The following is an 18,449-nucleotide window of genomic DNA, read 5'->3' as shown; positions in this document are numbered from 1 at the left end:
GTGGAAATCTCCCTCATCAAGCTCGAGACGGGTATGTAGACGCTTTGGGTGTAAGACTGTGGGCTGGTACACCTGCATAATACGTACTGGTCTAGTAGGAGCCGTTCTGACCGTACCTTTCCAGGCGGGTACTGGCCACTGGCGTCATGAAATGGCAAGCAAAGGCTGCTTCCATTCTGTTTTAAGACCCGGAATCCGGATGGCGGATGGGAGTCAGTCTTTCCGAACCCCTCTCCTCTGTCAGGCTCACAGAGAAAAAGCCACCATAGCCCTGCAAATTTCACGTCTTTCACGGCATCGCAAGCTTCCAACTGCTTTCAGGGTCTCTGCCAAGGACGCCGCCAGCCGCGAGCCATCTCGACTTTTGGGAAACCTGCTGGGAGCTATGAGCTATCTATATGCATATATATCGCGGAAGGGGCGTGGCTGTGCGGACGTTATTACTTTTCAAACGTCGTCGGCTACATGCCTGTATGGCTCTCATCGCGTCATCGGCAGACGGCGTTATACCAATAGGCCGCATCATGCCTGCTTTTTACCTGGTCCTTAGGGTTAATATGGCTTTGCGTTTGGCTGTTGAAAGCGACACGAATTGGTGTACATGCTCCATCTATACTCCTGCATGTTAGCCACGCTCACCCCTTGTGAAGCAGCGCAGGACTCTTGTCCATCCACTCGGCGTACGAAGTACAGCATTCCTGCGGGGGCAACTACGGTGCGTAGCCCGAAGAGGTAGTTCTGCTGCTATGTACACAGCGTCTAACAGGGTCTGTATATCCTGCTTCTGTTCCGCCGCGCGCAGTTCCGCAAAAGGAGGCCAAAAGCGCGGGGAGGTAAACACGTGAGACTTCGCCACGGTGGCACCTGTCGTATCCGCCGCCCCGTGTGTAGGTATAAGCGTAACCTCCGCGGTGAAAACGAGTTTCTCTTGAAAGCCTGCACATTGGCCTTCTCACACAGAGTCCAGTCCGCCGTTCCCATATTAGATCCACCCAGCATCCTGCACAGCATACCAGTGCATGCTACAAATGCCCATCTCCAACGCCCGAGGCGGTGGCATATTGCCTCTTCATGAAAAAGTCCCACACCTTTACACTGAGCGCCGCGCCGATCTTGCGCCTCTGCTCCGGCCCTTGGATGTGCTCGAACAGCATCCGCTGTCCCGCGTCGAGCCCTTTGGCGGGTCCACGGGGAGCCGGACCCGTGTCGACTCCGTTGCGCATCTCCTCCTCCTTTTCCAAGCACGCTTCGTAGAAATCAATCGGGGTCGGCCATAGGTCCAGCACCTCTGCCACCTTCTCGGCGCTGAGGCCCTTGATGCAGAGCAGCATTCGCGCCCACAGGTCGCGCACCGTCAACGACCCGCTCTTTGCGTTGAGTGTGGCGTACGACGCGTAGCTCGTCAGGTAGGTCAGCTGTGGGTGCGTGCGACGAAGGTACGTCTGCAAGTCGAGGTACGTGTGCCGGCTAATGGCAGAATCGGGCAGGATGTACAAGTCGGTGTTCTAGCGGGGCGGCGGAGCGAGCGAACAGGCAAGAGCACATCAGTGCTCACGCACCGCCGTCACATGATTCGTGCCACTCACCTCCCACATCTCTTGTACAACGGTGTGCATCGAGGTGAGGTATTGTAGCGACTGTTCGACGTCTGCAGTGCGCTCAACAAAATAGCCGTCCACGATCTGCGTCGAACTGAGCGCCGTCTGGAGACTCTCACCAAACGAGCTCCACTGCTGGTCGATATCGTAGTCCTCGACAAGATAGACGACGTGCGAGAGACCGCTGTTGGACAGCCTGAACTTCTGTTCGCGCCAGCGCCCGTCCTTGATACTGCTGTTAAGGTCGTCCAGGCGCTTGCGCTCGACGATGAAATCCAGCACCGCCTCGTCCTCCTCGCCTTTACCGCCATCCTTGCGCCGCGCGATCCAGACGGCGTCACCCAGCGGCAGAGCGCGCGACTCGGCGAGGATGCCCATGGCCTGCAGCGACTGCGCAAAGTCGTTCGCACGTGACGGCTGCTGGCCACGCGCGCGCACTTCGCGCGTGTCGATCAGCAAATGGATACTGAAGGACCCTGCTGGCATAATGACGGGTTCAAACTGCGGCGGCTTGAAGCCGTGCTGCTCGGCTACCGTCTGCTCATGGTCCGATGCGGTGCGCGTGGAAGCTGCCGATGCGTTCGTGCCAAGAGCGCTGTTGTTGCGCGATATGGATGCTGTAGGGACGATGGCGTTATGCCAGCTGATAGCGATTGCTGGCGGAGGCAGGACACCGGAGAGTCTAGGCCGGCGATGCAAGTTGTTCTTTGTGGCGCTGGCACTCGCGCTTTCATTGTGTTGCTGCCGCTCTCTCTGCGATTCTGATTGCGACTGACCGTACAGACCTGTGTACAGGCCCCGCGGGGCGAGCTGGATCCCCTGCGACTCCTCCGCCTGAGACTCCATCGTCTTCGACTGCTGCTCTTCCTGGCATTGGAACTCCACGAAAAGGTCTGCGTCATCATCAATCTCGTCGTCGAGCATGTCTGCATCCTGAATGGGCGACACCGTCGAAACAGCACATCGCGGCGCCCTTGTAACAGGTGGAGCTTGTCTTTCGGGATGGGAGCCGCCAGTGGGAACGTTTTGCCTTCGATCTTTGAGTTCAAAGAAACCAGCACTGATCGTCACTGTCTCCACCACCTCCTCTTCCACGTTACTGATGCCGACCGCCGTCGAGCGCTGCATCTGCATCCGATGGGGAGGAGCCTGTGATGTGATGCCTGCATCTGCATCCTCATCGTCTGTGTCGTCTAGGATGACCGTGACAGGCTGGCCTGCGCTGCGAGAGGCGTCGCCGCCTTTCGCGCGTGCAGAGGCGCCAGCAGGCGCCAGCGCAGCAGGCTGCCTGCGACCGACGCCGACGCTGAGTCCCGGTGCGCGCTCATTGCTTGCCTCCTCCCTGATCCAGCCTTTGCACAAGCCCTGTTGCGCTGACGAACCAGCAGCGAGCATCGGCAAAGCGCTACCGACCTTCTCAATCGCGCCACTGCGGACGATCGAGTGTTCGCGCGAGCGCTCCGCAAAGAGCACAGCGTACGTCGTCGTGTAGTCGACATCCGACAGACGCACGGCCGCTTCAGCCCGTGAAAATACAAGCGCAGAGGTGCGCGAGAGATACATGTACGCGAAGGTCGGTGGCAGTGCTGACGCGGATGCTGGCGGTGGCACAGACGCAGAAGCAGTAGTGGGAGCAGAGGCGACAGCGCGAGTCAGTGCGGGTACAGGGTTGGTTTCCAGCGCCATAGGTGATTGCGAGCGTGACGCCGGCCGCGTCGCCGGGAGCATGAGCTTTGGTCCAGACCGCTTTGGGAACCCAACGGCGTCCTTTCGCTGAGCTGACACCTGCATGCTATCGCCGAAGTCATCGTCATCCTTGTCCTCGCTATTGCGACTCCCTCGTACTCTCGGTCTATTCTTGCTCGTGTGCCTCTGTTCTGAGCGCAAGGGCGCAGCACTTACTGTTGTGCTGCCAGCAGTAGCATCGGCAGCAGCCGAAAGTGGCGCCTCTGTGCTCGTGCCGATGCCCGCGGGAGGTCTCCTGAGACCAGCGACCTGCGCCATACCCTTGACTACTTGCATGCCCTCCTCGCTGAGGCAGAAGCGGGGCGGGTTGCCGGTCTGGTAGACGTATCCGCGATTGATGAGCGTCTTCATGCTGCTCCATGCGGTCCTGAACGATCCGGCCCCTCCGCCCCCGCTGGCAGCGGCACCGCCGACGTCACCCGCGTTGGCGCTGTTAAAATCACCTGGAGCAACAGCGGTGCTGCTGCCCCTGCTCGCGAGTAGGTAATCCAAGTCACACCACTTTTGCGCGATGCCGATGATTTCGTTCTTACGCAGGTACACTTCGTTCGCCTCGGAGGAGATGCACGTCTCGCTGACTGGGAACGTGTTGGAGTCCTCCTCATCCAGGTAGGAGCTTCCGCCCGTCGCGAACACCTCTGCGTCACGCGTCACAGACCAGAGTGCTAGCATGATACCGTAGCCTCCTGAGCGGTGTGCAGGGATGTAGATGTTGGGAGCTTTGGGCGGCCTTGGCTTCTTCAGTCGCGCGGGCGCTGGTTCCAGTGCCTTTCCGTTTACTATATCCATTCCCGCCGCGGCAGCTCGCTTTTCTAGGCCTCCATCAACATCTCCATCAACTGCATCGAGGTGCATCGCGCTTTGCTCCATCCTGGTGCGCTTGTTCGGCCATCTCACTTCCTTGCGCGCTGACCCTGAGTCGCTCTCGCTTGCGCTGGTGCTATCCGACAAGAAGCCCATCGTGGGCCGCTCCTTTGCTTTATCCCCTGTAACCACTTCTTTGTCTTTCCCATTGTCCTGTCTCGCCACACCCGCTTTCACCGCTTCGTCGAGCTTGTCGCTCAGAGAAGTGTGAGAAAGCCTGCTGGCTGCTGTGCTGGCAGCACCGCTCGCGCCAGTGGAATCGTGTTGTGTGCGCTTGGCGGTTGCAGCTGCCCCTTGCGATTGGGGCCATGAATTCAACTCGTCTTCGTGCTGCGACGCTTCTTGCTGCCGCTGCTCGCGAGCTGCCCTTTGCTTGCGTGAGGGTGCAGCTGAGGTGTATGGGCGGCGCATCAGCCTCAGCCTCCACATCGCCCCCCAACCATCGTGCCCTGTTGCGACTCACGTTTCTCGGGAACAGCATACTTATTCTCTGCGCACCATCTCGCTGTCTCTTCCTCTAGTCTCTCTGCAATGGTCTTCCCAATAAACTTGAGCTGCGTAAGCTCGCTGCTGTGCTTGAAAGGCAGTGGGTTGTTCTTTAAGCTATGGGCGGCGCGCGAGTATGTCTGCCCAAACTTGGATCCGATGCTGGACGCATCTTCGCGCCATTGCCTGAGTTTACTGATCCAGAACTCGCGCAGCGCCTCTGGATCTGGAAGCGGCAAGGAGGACATAGCGTCCGCCATGGCTGAGGCGAAGGTCCAAGGCGACAATCACGAGCCGACCTTGAGTGCACATCACATTACCTCACCACCACTCCCCTCGGTCGCATTGAAAGGGCCGCTTAACAGAGCGCACACACACGAGACCCGCTGTCAATGTCTCTGTCGTGTGTGAACTATGTGCACAGCAACGATGACCACAAGCTGCTCAGCGTGCTGTCGAAGCCATCGACAGCAGATGGCAGTGAGTCGGTTATACGACGATGACCAGCAAATCGTCAGTCCAACACCACGCGACGCGACTCCTCTCGTATTGTGCACATGCGTCCATGCTTACGTCAGCATCAGCGCATGGAAGCATAATAATAATAATAATAACGTGCGTCTCACGACCAAGTCCATGCGTGCAAAGAGCTGAGAGCATCCGCCCCTCCCATCCTCCAGGTTCATGCTCACACGAACCCCCGGGGGAGGCCCGCACGGGTGGCCTTGACCAGAGCAACGCCGCTGTTACGGTGAGGTTCGCATCCCGCGTCTGGCAACTTCCCTGCTTGCCGCCGAACACTCCACGCGGGCCTCGCCCACAGTAAGACTGCAACACCGAAGACTTCCGACGCTCAACAGCTCGAAAGTTGAAACAGTCCTGATCAGAACATGGTCAACCCAGTTCTTCCAGAGCCGGGAGAGGCAGCCCAACCGCAGCCGACACCGCCTTTGCCCGTCAGCCGGCCCGACTCAGTGCTCGTCCTAGGCGGCGGTGTAGCGGGTCTCGTCACGCTCCGCAACTTCCTCAAGCCCGATCTGTCGTCGTCGTCTAGCCATAGCACGAGCGAGGCAACGGGAGAAAACGGCCGAGACCGCCAGGAACATGGTCAAGGCCTGCAGCGCAAGGGAGAGCCTTTTGAGCACGTCGAGCTGTGGGAGCGACGGGATCAACTTGGTGGTGTATGGTATGTACAGATTTCCTATCTGCATTGAGCTCTTTCTGACTGTGATTATACGGCTGCTGGTCGCTCTGCAGGTATCTAGACGAACAAGTAGCATCGCACGAGAAATCGGTCACGCCGTACGCAACGCAAGGCCAGTGGCCTGTACCCGTACCCATATCGGCGTCCGCGCCCGACTCTGGGCAGGCAACAACTTCCAAGTCGATCTCAGTATCAAATACCACCCCTTCCTCTCTGCAACCTCAAGCCCATCCTCATCGCCCTACCTGGCCCTCTCCCGCCTACCCCCAACTGCGTGGTAACGTCCTGCCGCGCTTCCTGTCGTACTCGTGCGCCAAGCCGTTCCCGCCGCCAGCGAATGGCGAGCCGTTCCCCACACTCGCGGAGACACACGCGTACCTGCTGGGGTTCGCGCGCGAGCATGGGTTACTGGGCGATGGGAGTGGTGATGCAACCGGCGGTAGAATCAAGACGGGCCGAGAGGTACTCGGCGCCTGGGAGTTACCGCCGACGCGTCACGAGAACGAGAGTGCGGCAGCAGGCGGGCCGCACCCCAAGTGGCGATCAGCAGGCTGGCTTGTCCTCTCGCGCCAGTGGCCCACCGGCGCTTCAGCACAAGCGGACGCGCCACTCGAACCGACCCTGCATATCGACCACTTTTCTCATCTTGCCCTCTGCACGGGATGGTACGACTACCCCATTTACACGTCGCGTGTGCCTGGCTTCGAAGAGGCCAAGGCACGCGGGTTCGTGCACCATGCAAAGTGGTACCGAGGCCCCGATGCGTATTGCTCTCGTTCAGGAATGAACACTGCATCTCCGACACCACTTGGCGGCATTGCTACAAGTGGTGTCAATGGCACGAATGGGTTCAGCCACGTACACACAAGGGAGAAGAGGATCGTCATTGTTGGCAACGGTAATTCCGCCAATGACATTGCAGCGCACATCGCGCAAATGTATCCCGACCCCGGGCATAGCGTCAGCGGCAACCGTACCGGGAAAGACCAGCCCACCGCGGACGCCGCAGCGGCTGCTGTCCCGCGCGTCTACAGGAGCATAAAGCATAAAGCGCTGGATATCTTCGTCAACTTACCTGATCCGCGTATCAAGGATGTCGCGCCTATCAAGGCATATCACTTGCGAGAGCACAGCGATGCAGCGCGACGAGGAGATGCAACCGGAGGCACGGGGACGGACACACTCGATCTCGAGCTGGAGGACGGCACGTTCCTACGCAATGTCGATACCGTCATCCTTGGTACCGGTTACGATGGCTTTCGCTACCCATTCGTGCATCTTCTCTCGCCATCTCGGAGTGCGGGAACAGAGCTTCACCTTCAAAAATGCGACACGATCCGCAAGCGTGCTGCAGAGCTCGTGGACGCAAGCCGCGATGACGTGCAGCGGGCTTGGGCGCACTTCGTCCAGCAAGTAAGCGAGAGGGGCATCCTGGCCGATTACGCCGCGAGCGCAGGAGGCGCGAATGCCCCGCGCACAGCACGTGAACTGCAGCATTTACTTTGGGCCGAACCGCTGGACGGTGGCGATGCTGCAGTCGGCGCGTTTTGGGCACCTATGGAACAGACTTCTTCGCCGACTTTTGCCGAGCCAGCAGCTGCGCGTCCGAACGGTGCCGATGGATCTGCAGCATCTCACACACCATCTCCAACTGGACACAACCCAACATGGGCGGGCGAAGATGCGGTAACCTGGACGCCGCCGCGCGTCGGCGGTCTGTACCGGCATTGCCTGTTGGCGCGCAATCCATCGCTCGCGTGTATCGGTCTCAGCGTGTCCTTCACGCCTTTCACATCCACAGACACCTACAGCTGGCTCGTCCGTTCCATCTGGGACGGCAGCTCCGACGCCTTTCCCGATTTCGAAGCCGGCGACGGCGACGGCAAAGCGCTGCTACGAGCACGACTGCAAGACGAAACGCATCGCATCTCCTTGCTCCGCGAGCGCGAGCGCGACGTCGTCGCGCTCGAACGCGATTCATTCGCCAGGTGGAAAGCGGACGGGTGCCCGCAGCGGCCGCTCGAGCACGTTCCGTCCGGCCTACTAGCGTACCATGTCTTCGGCACCGATGAAGCGGCGTGGATGCGTCAGATACGCAACGACGTTGTCATTGCCAAGCCATGGTTGGATTTGGAGCTGGACGATTGGACCGCGGAGAACAGGGAGAAGGTGCGATTGGGCATGTATCGCATCAAGTGGGAAAGCTTGGTCAAAGCGCGCGAGCGCAGGCTCGCGGAAAGCAAGGCGAGCGGCTCCACGATCGCTCAGTAGGTGTGATAGAGAGTATGGCGAAGTGCATATCAGATGCATTAGATTCCGGAGTAGAGTACATGATACATTTACGGAGCGGTGAGCAAACAAGCATTGCAAAACAACCTTTGTGTGGAATATCGAAGATGCGCGCCAAGTCTGCCACGAGCGACCGAGATAAAACAAATCGCACATTCACTCATCGCAGTGTGCCTTCTCTGAGCACGTATGTTGGAAGGAGCTGAGCGGGGTTAGCACCAGAAAGCACTTGGCCTAAGCTCCTTCAGGGTGACTAGTTTGGAGGGGGACACACTGTCACATGAAACTTCAGCCTACATAAGCTGGACTGAGTGGTGAGGCTAAGACTCAAGATTCTGTCTTGATGACATGCTACGGCGCCTGTATCACCATTCCTTGTTGTAGTGAGCAGTGATAGAAGTCGCGAATATCTTGCACAAGGACTTCCGGGCAGTCGAGAGCAGCTGCAACCGGGCGTTTGTGCAAAGAACCTCGAGTTAGAATATTGCGATTCTACTAAAGAGTGAGAAACGGCAACGCGCGGTCGACTGTACTTCTTACGGAAGTGCCCGCCTCGTTCGTCTTTCCTGATCCAGCACAGCGCCGGGTGGCTCTAGCTATTCCAGCTGACGGGGGTCATGGCGACCACATTCGAGAAGATCGAATGTCCGAGGGGTTCTTGTGCAAGCTGAACGTTTTGGACGGACCGAGCTGCGCGTACTCCCAAACGCAAGTGTGAAGGCTGCCGGTGTGGTAGCGCTGTAGTGGTGATAATGTCCGAGGACATCGCTTCCTCTGCAAAGGACGGTGCTTCGTCGGGATGGGCTGCAATCATGGATCCCTGTAGTTGTAATGTGTCCGAAACATCATTTTAGAACGGCTCTGCCAAACGGCACGGGCTGCATTTTCCCGCTCACCCAATCGCCACCGTGAACGACATATCGATGATCGCCGAGCATTTCCGTCATAACTTTGCCGTAGAGACGCGCATTATCCTTCATGTCCGATTTCAGCTGCGGAGGCGGCCCGCTGAGGCAAAAGCCATCTTGACTCACGGCGATCACTTGGAAAGCTGGGTGAAATGCATCAGGCGGATCGATCAGCGATGGGAACAGTTAGCGATATTCCCAGAAACCGCATGTGTAAGCGCATGTGCAGCAGTCAGGAGGTAGATTTCTGTTCGGCCTAAGGTATTGACGGGCACCACGCGAGCTCACTTGGCCAGCCGTATACCAGCAGCAAGGGTTTAGCGTCAGCACGGCGAGACCTTGCGTGGACAAAGTACCCGTCGACGCCTTCCAGCGTTTCAAGGTGTGTTGGTACCCGCACAGCAGTCAAATATCCCAGGACCTGACGCACCACCGTGTCAGCCTTGCTCCTTCATGCACGCGCGAGCTACGTTTGGCAGGCAATACGCATCGGTTGACCTCCTCCCTCACTTTCGCCTAGTCCCCTCTCGTAGCCAGTACTGCTTCATCTGCGCCAGCTTCTCCCTCGTCAGTTCCCACCTGAAGCCATTCTCCTCGTCGCGCTCCAGCTCCTCTGGGTCGGACAGAATCTCGAGATCGGGCAGGCGCGTATCCAGCACGAGGTGCAGCATTCGCTCCATTTCCTTTGCCGGAAACTCCACGGTGATGGAGCGAATCACAGGGGTAGGGTTGACCATGGTGAACGACCGAGTGCACCCTGTCCACAGCAACTTCACGCTCGCAGGGCCTGGCGTAAGCGAAACGTACGGCGAAGGGAAATGGACGCAGGCAATCGACCCCTTCAAGTCATTTCTTTGACACGGACGTGAGGGGACGCTTGTAGATCATATGAATCTGGACTGTAGCGTGCGCAACAGCGCAACCTGCTGCGCAGTAACTGCATCATCGTTTGCTGAATGCCGATCGTCGATGAGGAGGTTTTGGAATTCGTTGTGGTGCATGAGATAATTCAAATTGGCCAGAGGAACGGGAACCGATCGAGGAGGGACTGAGGCCCGAGAGCATAAACGCGTACATGGCGCGATCCCGGTGCAGTCGCCTCACCTTTTCGGCCTTTGCCTTTGATGACAAGCTTAAAAGGTGACGCGGTCGAAATCGACGCACCTTGTTTTGTTCTCGAGGGGTGCGATGCGAGGCTCATGAGGCTGAGTGGTGCCAAATCTCACGCGAATCGCGCAGGACTCGAAGATGGTGTGTTGCTGAGGTCCGGAATAGGCGCTCAGAGCAGAGACGTTGCTGCCTTTTTTGGAAACTACGACACGCAGACAAGGCTGCGAATAGCGAGGAAGTAAAATACGTGGTGCGACACGTTCATCAGGCAGTAGTCAGGAAGACTTAGTCCGGGTATGAAGGTCGCAGAAGTTGCGTATTTGATATGTACATGTACAGCGCAGGCGCGTAACCCCCATGGCGCAAGATGTCCTATTAGCGAGTCGAGGCCTTCCTCCTGTCCCGTTGCATCCCCAAAGCAGGCGAGTGGCCTAGTTGTCTATGTCGGCGCCATCGACCGCGCCTGTTCCCTGACACGTCGCTCGTACTGTGCCTTGTCCTTCAAGTAGATCCTGTACGCCTCGTCCTGCGCCGGGTCGTCATTATTCGGCTCCGTCAGTAATGCTTGGATGCCAAGCAGAAGCTGCCAAAAGCGTATGTGGGGTCGCAACAGAATAAGAAAAGGGGAGAGCAAAAGCCTCATCAGGGCTGTGCGGTTTTGCCAATGAGAAGCAGGGAGAACGGCGTACCTGCTTGATGGTAATTGCTGGCTTCCAGCCCTTGTCTTCGTCCAAGATTGAAAGGCAGATGGTTCCAGATGGGAACACATTCGGGTGGAATAGCGGCGGGACAAATTTGCCTGAAACCAAAAAAAAAGTCGAGGGAAGATGTTGTAAGCTTTCCTAGCCTTGACGGCTGAGATATCAAGATATCAGACGTCACATACACTTCGGCGGCTTTGCTGGATACTCGTTCGGAAATGTCTATAACGAAAGCAGCGATGGAAGACGATACGCTTCAGCGAGAGCCATCTCAGCCCGCAAGGCGCGCGACCACCCTTACCATTTGCAGCTTGTAGACACCACCCGCCCATGGAGTCTGTGCGCCCGAAATCGGGAAATATTGAATCAGGCATTTTCCAGTCTATTCCCCAGAACCAGATCATCTCCGTCTCGCGCGGCGAGAGCGAACGACTCACGCCCTCCTTGCCCGGAATGCCTACGTCCCATACTTGCAAGTCGAGCCCACCGTCGCCTGCTTTTTGCGGTCTCGCGTAAAAGCCCTGTACACAACAAGAATGATCATCGATCCCACTCAGTCAGTTCAAGACACGTTGAGACCTATTGGCTTCAGCGAGGCCGGCCTCCCGCGAAGCTGAAAAAAACGTACAAATGGATGGTCCTTCCGCCAATCCTTGCGCTCTTGCGCTAATCTGTAAGGCATCAGCGAAATTTTCAGCATCTCTGCTCAGCGGCATACCGATTTCGCCCCAGCCCAAAGCTAAAGCATAATTTGAAGACTCCTCTGAAACTTTTGTCCGATGGAGGCTCGGTCGACAAGCGCAACGGATTCAAGTTAGCCTCACGACATCAATGCAGGTCTCGTCTCGTTGTGGCGATCCGGCAAGAGACAGAGCAGCTTCTTTTCTGAAGACCGTTATGCGTCTGCTGGCCACATTCAGCTAATATTTCCTGCGAGCTCTACATTCCCTTGAGTCACAGTGATTTATGCACTCACCGGTCACGACAAATGCCAGACATCTCAGATCGAAGTCCGTTGCAACTCCACCTCGGCCTTGCTTGTGGGGTCCGCGCGAAATTTGGAGAGTCAAAGAGACTAATGCGAACCCCCTTGTTACTCCTTCCGCAATCGTTGAACACAGAAAAGTAGCTAGCAGGAAGGCGGCACGAAAAAGAAAGAGAGAGATATGGATAGATAGCTGGAAGTTGGCCTCCAGCTGGCGGTCCTTCGCAAGACCTTTAGGTGAAAGAGAGAAGGAGAGAGACTCGGACGGAGTTTGTGTCGCGACGCGCCGCTGTGGAAGAGAGGAGAGCGTGGCGCGTTGTCATCGTTTGCTGCGACAATTCCAACCCTATTTGTTCTGCCCCACATCTCTGCCCGTCGTCCCAGCAGAGACATCTCATGGTTTTGGACAGAGTTTCCTCGCTGTTCGTCATACCTGCTCCCACAAGAAAATGGGCCTCATCAAGGTCAAGTAGCGGACTAACAAGGGCGAAAGTATGTGCGAAATTGCAAAGACATTGTGTATGGTACAAAGGAACGACTGTATGCGCGAGCAAAATGCGAAAAGGCAACCAAAGAAACGAATCACATGCCGAATCACATGCCGAATCTGCGAGAAACCACTTGACAATACCGAGGTCAAAGCCCCTGCGGCCACCTGCCCGCGATCAACGGCCCTCCATATTCCCCGTCCCCACTCTCCGCAGCGCTGCCAGGATCACCGGCGAGGCTCTTCATTCGCTTATTGTATCTCGCTGCAGCGCCGCCCATGGCGCTTGTTACGGCCCGAAGAGGACTCGTAACTGTCGGAAGCGTGCCTGCAGGTGAGCGAGCCAGCGGGCTGCGTGGTGACGCAAGGACATGCGCGCTGCCGATCATAGCGCGGCGAGGGGAGGGCGTGTTCTCCTTGTCACGCATGGCCGGGTCGCCGTCGTCGTCGTCAATGATGTCGTCATGGGTGCCTCTGGCATGCAGAGGACCATGCGCAAATCTGCGAAGCACAAGGGCCCGGCTATTGGGAGGTGTCGCAGGCATAAAGCTGGGCCCAGCAGCCGCGTCCAACGACGTGTCCGGCGTGTCACCGAGTCCAGGCATCGACGACACTGTGTCGAACGAGCGCTCGGCGCAAGCGGAAGCTGCGGGCCCTTGTGCAGAGTTGTTGGCAGTAGCTCCGTCGATGGACGGTACAGATGCCCGGGTGGCCGGAGCCGCACTCGGCCCGGTGATGGCGGGAGCGGGACGCACTGATGTGTGCTGGAGACTGGGCGACTCGAGAGGATTGTTACCCCCTTCGTCGGAGTGTGTGGTGGCGAGCCGGGTAGCCAAGCTCGTTGGCATCACGATCAGCCTGTCAGTCAGAGAGGTCGACGGAGAAGGTGATCGTGCTTGGTGGCTTATTACCCCTGGGTCTGCACGCTCGGTGCCAATGGTTGCCTGCTCGCGTTGCAACAGTGTACTGTGGCGATGTCGGGTGTTGGGCGCAAAGTGTACTAGGCGCAAGTCCTGAAGAATCGTAAGTACAGGCCATCATCGGGCAAGTCAGCAAGAGAAGGAAGCAAAAGCTCTCCGGATTCAACACTTGGTAACTCACATCACTGCCGCTGTTACTTCTGCTTCCGTTGCCTACACCGATTGACATGGTGCCCATCACTGATCGACGTCGTATCATTTCTCCCCTCGAGTCGGCCATCCAGAGCGGAATCTCCTGCAGGGGCCTGCGGTGCCGAAGCAAGCCTCTCGCTGGGCTTGGGCCGCCTCCACCACTGATGCTATTGCTATTGCCATTGCCATTTCTATTGCTATTGCTGGTAAGGCTGATGCTCGAGTCCCCACTGGACGTATGTAGCAGTGGGTTCCGGTGGAGGTGCATGATGTCATCTTGGGACTGGTCACCATGGTTATCGGGTGTGCTGCTGCGGTTGCCACCTTGTATCAATTCTGCTCTCCGATCCGTCATATCTGTATTTCTAGAGCCGCCAGCCCTTCGCCTTGATAATCGTGTGTGCTGCTGCTTCTGTCTCCTCTGCGACAATCCAGCGGACGGCCCCAATTGTTGTTCGACGCCTGCAATACTGCCTGGCTTACCAGCTGCCGACCGCAAACCCGGTGTACGCTGAGGAGACCAGTGTGACAGCGACTGTGCAGGCCGATTGGCGTCAGTAGAGCTCGCGGTCAAGTGCTCGTCGTGATCTGTGAGCCGCCGCGTAAGCCGTCTGGGCGATCGGCGAAGGGGTAGAGGAGGAGCAGCCGAAGCAGCCGTTGAATGGTTTGGAGCAGTGTTGCGTAGGGACCGGCGAGCAAGGGGGAGGAGCGCAGGGGCTTCCGGAAGAGTCGGTTCGTGTTCAGACCGGGGCTGGAGCGATATCTTGCCCGAAACATCCTCCTCTGCAGCACCAGAGTCGACTCTATGCCTGGTGATGGAGGGAGCCTGCGCAGCGAGACCTTCAGAGGTGCGTTTGCGGCGCCAGCCTGCTTGAAGAGAGGGGGGTAACAGGCCCTCTCTGTCGAGGTCCACGGGCAGAAGGGAGGGAGAAGTAGCAAGAGTAGGCGTAGGAGGCTGGGCCTCGGAGAGATGCGCTTCAGCGTGGAGCTCACTGCCGTGGGCTCGCAGCTGGTCGTTGTTCGCTTGTCGTGGCCGCCGCGAGCCGCTTGCACGACTCATAGCCAGCTACTTGTCACTTGACTTTTTCCTGCAAACATGGAGAGGGGCACTCAGGGTGGTGGGAAGTTGGCTCCAATTGAGAGTCTGGAGCAGGCGAAGTGCTGATCATATCGAGACGAGAGGATGGAGCTGATCAGTTGACATCTCGATGAAGAGTTGCGAGACAAGCCTGAATAGTATGTTTCGATCGCCTCGCTTCGCCCTGCCCCGCCTCTCCTCTCCCTCTCCTCTCACCGCTCTGCGGCTCTGCTGGTGTCATTTGGGGTCTAAGCACACGGTCGCGCTCGCGCGTCTCAACCTCGTTCTGATGCTCACGTGCTGCTGCCTATTGGAACATGCATTGATTTCTCCCCCACGTGGACTCTGCATATGCACGGTCGTATTCATACCTACGAGCTCGCCCGCTCATCTGGATTCCGCGGCTCTCGGGATACTTTGCCACCATGCCAACTACCGTCAAAAGTGTACATACAGCACTTATCGATTCATCGAGCACGCATACTGGGAGGCATGCACAGCCGAGAAAGCGCGTTTGAAGCGCAAACTCATAACGTACCACTGGAATCAATTCTCCACCGTGGAAAGCAGATGGCATATACAGAGATACGACGATAACTCTAAAGCTGCAGGCCACCGATAGGATGTCTACTCCTGTATTGTGTGCGTCCTGGCCATGCGAACGCCAAATTGTCCCAATGATACATATGCATGAAGTGGAGAACTTGGCGGCGAGATGTACGTAAATGCCCCGTATGCGCATGCATCCATGTATATATGTAGGTATGCATCTGTCTAGACGCGGGTGCCTTTCATCACTACGCAATGTTCCAGCCGAGGCGCTCGCCCCATCCGCCGCTCTGCAACGCGACGGCGATCTGCTCAACGTCCTTGTCTCCTCTTCCGGACAGGCTGACGACGAGGTCCTCGTCCTTCCCCATCTTCTGCGCCTCGTGGAACGCGACGATCAGCGCGTGGCTCGTCTCGAGCGCGGGAATGATCCCTTCGAGCTCGGTGCACAGCTTGAACCCGCGCAGCGCATCCTCGTCGGTCGCGACGCGGTACTCGGCGCGCCCACTGTCCTTGAGGAACGCGTGCTCGGGCCCGACACCGGGGTAGTCGAGCCCAGCGCTGATCGAGTGCGTCTCGGTGATCTGCCCTTCGGGCGACTGCAGCAGGTATGTCCAAACGCCGTGCAGCACGCCGGGCGTGCCTTTGGACAGCGTCGCCGAGTGCCGGTCCGTGTCGACCCCATCGCCGCCAGCCTCGACGCCGATGAGGCGCACGCTCTTGTCCTCAACGAACGGATGGAAGATGCCGATCGCATTGGACCCGCCGCCGACGCACGCAACAACGGCGTCTGGTAGCTTTCCGCGCTGTTGCTGCAACTGCTGCTTGACTTCCTTGCCAATGATGCTCTGGAAGTCGCGCACGAGTGACGGGAACGGATGCGGGCCGATAGCCGAGCCAACGCAGTAGTACGTGTTGTGCAGGTTCGTCACCCAGTCCCGATTTGCCTCATTGATCGCATCCTTGAGTGTCTTGCTGCCGCTCTCCACCGCAACGACCTTGGCGCCGAGCATCCGCATACGGAACGCGTTCAGTGACTGTCGTCGCACGTCCTCTGCGCCCATGTATACGACGCATTCGAGTCCGAAGCGCGCGCATGCCGTCGCGGTCGCCACGCCGTGCTGGCCGGCACCCGTCTCGGCGATGATACGCGTCTTGCCGAGCCGCTTGGCAAGCAGGATCTGCCCTACGGCGTTGTTGATCTTGTGGCTACCTGTGTGGTTCAGGTCCTCCCTCTTGAGCCAAATGCGAGCCCCGCCGGCCTTCTCGGTCAACCGACTGGCAAAGTACAGCTCGCTCGGTCGGCCAATGTACTCGTAATGACTTTCGAACTCCTTCCAGAATGTAGGATCCTGGATGGCGTGCAGATACGCGCGCTCGAGCTCAGCGTGGCACTCGTACAACGCTTCCGGGACGTACTGGCCGCCAAACTTGCCAAAGCGCGGCGGGCGCAGCGTGCCAGTCTCTGAGTCGAGAGTCATGTCGAAGCCTGGGATGGGCTTGCCATTCGTATGGCCGTTGGTGGTGACTACGTCGACCTTGGGCACGGGAACGCTGTCGGGCATATTGATGACGTCTCTGATGCTCAGCAGTGGCTTTTGTCGTTGGATGCCGCCTTCGAGCTTGCCTGTGATCTCTTCGCAGTATTGTCTCGCAGCGGCAGCCCTGCCCTCAGTCGTGGCCGGCTGCGCATCCTTGAGCACCGCGACGAGCCGACTGCCGATGACGACGCCGTCGGCCAGCTCGCCGACTTGAACAAAGTGCTCGCGTGTTGCGACGCCAAAGCCGACCGCGAGCGGAATGTCGCGCTGTGCAGCGGCGGTGATGGAGCGAATGCGAGAGAGCAGGTCGGGCAGCGTAGAACTAACATTCGCCGCCACGCCGGTGGTGCCCAACTTTGACACAACGTAGATAAACGAATCGGTGAGGGAGACCAGATGCCTTATCCGCTGCGTCGAGGTCGATGGTGCGATGAGCGGAACGTACGACATGCTGTGAGGGACAGTCAAAACACAAGCAGCGTCGGGTCAGTTGAAGGAACTTTTGCCAAGGAAACAATCGGGACTGCCATTCACCTATATTTCGTGCAATAGCCTCTGAACTCCTCTGCCTCCTCCGGTGGAAGGTCGACCATGATGAAGCCATTCGCGCCAGCGTCTTTCGCATCGCAAACGATCTTCTCTTCGCCATATGCGAGTATCGGGTTGTAGTAGCCCATCAATAGCACTGGGATGGAGAGACCTTGTGCGCGTGCATCGCGGACGAACTGTAGGCATGTTGTCATTGCGACATTTTGGGATAGTGCAATCTGGTTCGTGCCGAGTGAATACGGAATCGTCAGTGGGCCACAACTCGGCGAGCGACAGCTGATGGTATCTTACCTGGTTAGAAGCCTGAATGGCCGGGCCGTCCGCTTGCGGATCGCTGAAGGGGATGCCGAGTTCGATGATGTCTGCTCCGCCCTGCTGCAAGGCCAGCATGGCCGGCACCGTGTCGGCGACTGAAGGAAACCCGGCCGTGATGAAGGCGACAAAGACTGGCTCGTTCTTGGCCGCCTTGGCGGAGAAAGTGGCGAGGATGTGGGACGTCATTTTGCTTATCAAGAGCAACTTGCCTTGCCGCCGCCGTTGTGTGCTTGGAATGGGTGGACTCTGATCTTTTCAGCTCGTGAACACAAGGCCGAAACGAATCCGAGAAGCATCGACTGTTGGTAGCGGCAGTTCTTTATATGCTCTTTGGTCGGTTGGGAACCGCTGGTTGATAAAGCTCGTGGTCCTTTTGGGAGTGTCGATCGCGAAAGTATTAAATCGGTCTCGGAGAAAAGGCAACGATTCATGTACGCCCGCCACCCACGACAAGGATATGGTGGAGATTGACTCCTTTTGCTTGTCCGCGCACTCTGCTTCTTGAGCTTTGGGCGATGTGGATATATTGGAGGCACACGAAAAAAGGCTGACAACTCCATCCTCGCATCCGCCCATGCATTCGAATCATATAATCGTGTCCACAGAGAGAGGCAGTAGCGGCAGCAGCTTGGCCAACTAGTCCGGAGATGTCCGTCCCGTCTCTCACAGCCGGTGCGCGGCGTTTGCTCCTTGTTCCGCCTTCCGAAACCGGCGGTTCTTCCACTATGATAAACGGCTACTCGCGTGCCAGCCGACGCTGCACTGCACAGCACCTCGCAGCCCGCAGGCTATTGAGATAACGGAGAAATGGCAGGGCGGGAGGGGTGCGGACTGACACGTGTAACCCTAGTTGAAATCCACTAATCCTTATGTAATCATTTCAGGCAGCAACGCAGGCAAATTTTTTGCATTGAAGAGAGAGGGAGC

At 57.8% G+C, this 18,449-nt stretch overlaps 6 protein-coding genes across 6 annotated transcripts; 1 reads left to right on the top strand and 5 right to left on the bottom strand.

Moving 5' to 3' along the window:
- Positions 1 to 554: 554 nt before the first annotated feature.
- On the bottom strand, positions 555 to 5,133 carry K437DRAFT_247592 (uncharacterized protein). The gene is made up of 3 exons (XM_013387459.1): positions 4,672 to 5,133; positions 1,587 to 4,597; positions 555 to 1,505 (listed from the first exon to the last, which is right to left on the bottom strand). The coding sequence occupies exons 1-3, from the start codon at positions 4,952 to 4,954 to the stop codon at positions 1,023 to 1,025; spliced, it is 3,777 nt and encodes a 1,258-aa protein (XP_013242913.1). The 5' UTR covers positions 4,955 to 5,133; the 3' UTR covers positions 555 to 1,022.
- Positions 5,134 to 5,363: 230 nt separating this feature from the next.
- K437DRAFT_294747 (uncharacterized protein) lies at positions 5,364 to 8,275 on the top strand. The gene is made up of 2 exons (XM_013387458.1): positions 5,364 to 5,880; positions 5,952 to 8,275. The coding sequence occupies exons 1-2, from the start codon at positions 5,585 to 5,587 to the stop codon at positions 8,167 to 8,169; spliced, it is 2,514 nt and encodes an 837-aa protein (XP_013242912.1). The 5' UTR covers positions 5,364 to 5,584; the 3' UTR covers positions 8,170 to 8,275.
- Positions 8,276 to 8,779: 504 nt separating this feature from the next.
- On the bottom strand, positions 8,780 to 9,832 carry K437DRAFT_268653 (uncharacterized protein; the record flags this gene model as incomplete). The annotated part of the gene is made up of 3 exons (XM_013387457.1): positions 8,780 to 9,007; positions 9,084 to 9,195; positions 9,606 to 9,832. The coding sequence occupies 3 exons, from the start codon at positions 9,830 to 9,832 to the stop codon at positions 8,780 to 8,782; spliced, it is 567 nt and encodes a 188-aa protein (XP_013242911.1).
- Positions 9,833 to 10,644: 812 nt separating this feature from the next.
- Positions 10,645 to 11,588, bottom strand: K437DRAFT_224682 (ubiquitin-conjugating enzyme 9; the record flags this gene model as incomplete). Its single annotated transcript, XM_013387456.1, has 6 exons — positions 10,645 to 10,788; positions 10,895 to 11,004; positions 11,092 to 11,128; positions 11,208 to 11,243; positions 11,344 to 11,427; positions 11,535 to 11,588. 6 exons carry the CDS (start codon positions 11,586 to 11,588, stop codon positions 10,645 to 10,647), a joined length of 465 nt encoding a protein of 154 aa, XP_013242910.1.
- Positions 11,589 to 13,187: 1,599 nt separating this feature from the next.
- On the bottom strand, positions 13,188 to 14,701 carry K437DRAFT_129551 (uncharacterized protein). Its single transcript, XM_013387455.1, has one exon. The coding sequence runs from the start codon at positions 14,548 to 14,550 to the stop codon at positions 13,240 to 13,242; it is 1,311 nt and encodes a 436-aa protein (XP_013242909.1). The 5' UTR covers positions 14,551 to 14,701; the 3' UTR covers positions 13,188 to 13,239.
- A 441-nt stretch (positions 14,702 to 15,142) lies between these two features.
- On the bottom strand, positions 15,143 to 18,052 carry K437DRAFT_247584 (putative tryptophan synthase). Its single transcript, XM_013387454.1, has 3 exons — positions 17,499 to 18,052; positions 17,193 to 17,425; positions 15,143 to 17,109 (listed from the first exon to the last, which is right to left on the bottom strand). The coding sequence occupies exons 1-3, from the start codon at positions 17,706 to 17,708 to the stop codon at positions 15,366 to 15,368; spliced, it is 2,187 nt and encodes a 728-aa protein (XP_013242908.1). The 5' UTR covers positions 17,709 to 18,052; the 3' UTR covers positions 15,143 to 15,365.
- Between the last annotated feature and the right edge of the window lie 397 nt (positions 18,053 to 18,449).

Source organism: Tilletiaria anomala, assembly GCF_000711695.1.
Source record: "Tilletiaria anomala UBC 951 chromosome Unknown K437scaffold_48, whole genome shotgun sequence".
NCBI lineage: Eukaryota > Fungi > Basidiomycota > Exobasidiomycetes > Georgefischeriales > Tilletiariaceae > Tilletiaria > Tilletiaria anomala.
Note: the sequence above shows the minus strand (reverse complement) of the source record. Positions and strands in the feature narration are given on the sequence as shown.

What these genes read in the sequence shown, in the direction of transcription:
- K437DRAFT_247592 (XM_013387459.1), bottom strand. Translation starts at nt 4,954, where the DNA reads ATGGCGGACGCTATGTCCTCCTTGCCGCTTCCAGATCCAGAGGCGCTG. An exon ending in GTATGCTGTTCCCGAGAAAC is followed by an intron (nt 4,598 to 4,671) that starts GTGAGTCGCAAC and finishes CATACACCTCAG; the next exon opens with CTGCACCCTCACGCAAGCAA. An exon ending in TTGTACAAGAGATGTGGGAG is followed by an intron (nt 1,506 to 1,586) that starts GTGAGTGGCACG and finishes CCGCCCCGCTAG; the next exon opens with AACACCGACTTGTACATCCT.
- K437DRAFT_294747 (XM_013387458.1), top strand. Translation starts at nt 5,585, where the DNA reads ATGGTCAACCCAGTTCTTCCAGAGCCGGGAGAGGCAGCCCAACCGCAG. An exon ending in GATCAACTTGGTGGTGTATG is followed by an intron (nt 5,881 to 5,951) that starts GTATGTACAGAT and finishes GTCGCTCTGCAG; the next exon opens with GTATCTAGACGAACAAGTAG.
- K437DRAFT_129551 (XM_013387455.1), bottom strand. Translation starts at nt 14,550, where the DNA reads ATGAGTCGTGCAAGCGGCTCGCGGCGGCCACGACAAGCGAACAACGAC.
- K437DRAFT_247584 (XM_013387454.1), bottom strand. Translation starts at nt 17,708, where the DNA reads ATGACGTCCCACATCCTCGCCACTTTCTCCGCCAAGGCGGCCAAGAAC. An exon ending in CCATTCAGGCTTCTAACCAG is followed by an intron (nt 17,426 to 17,498) that starts GTAAGATACCAT and finishes GGCACGAACCAG; the next exon opens with ATTGCACTATCCCAAAATGT. An exon ending in GGCTATTGCACGAAATATAG is followed by an intron (nt 17,110 to 17,192) that starts GTGAATGGCAGT and finishes TGTCCCTCACAG; the next exon opens with CATGTCGTACGTTCCGCTCA.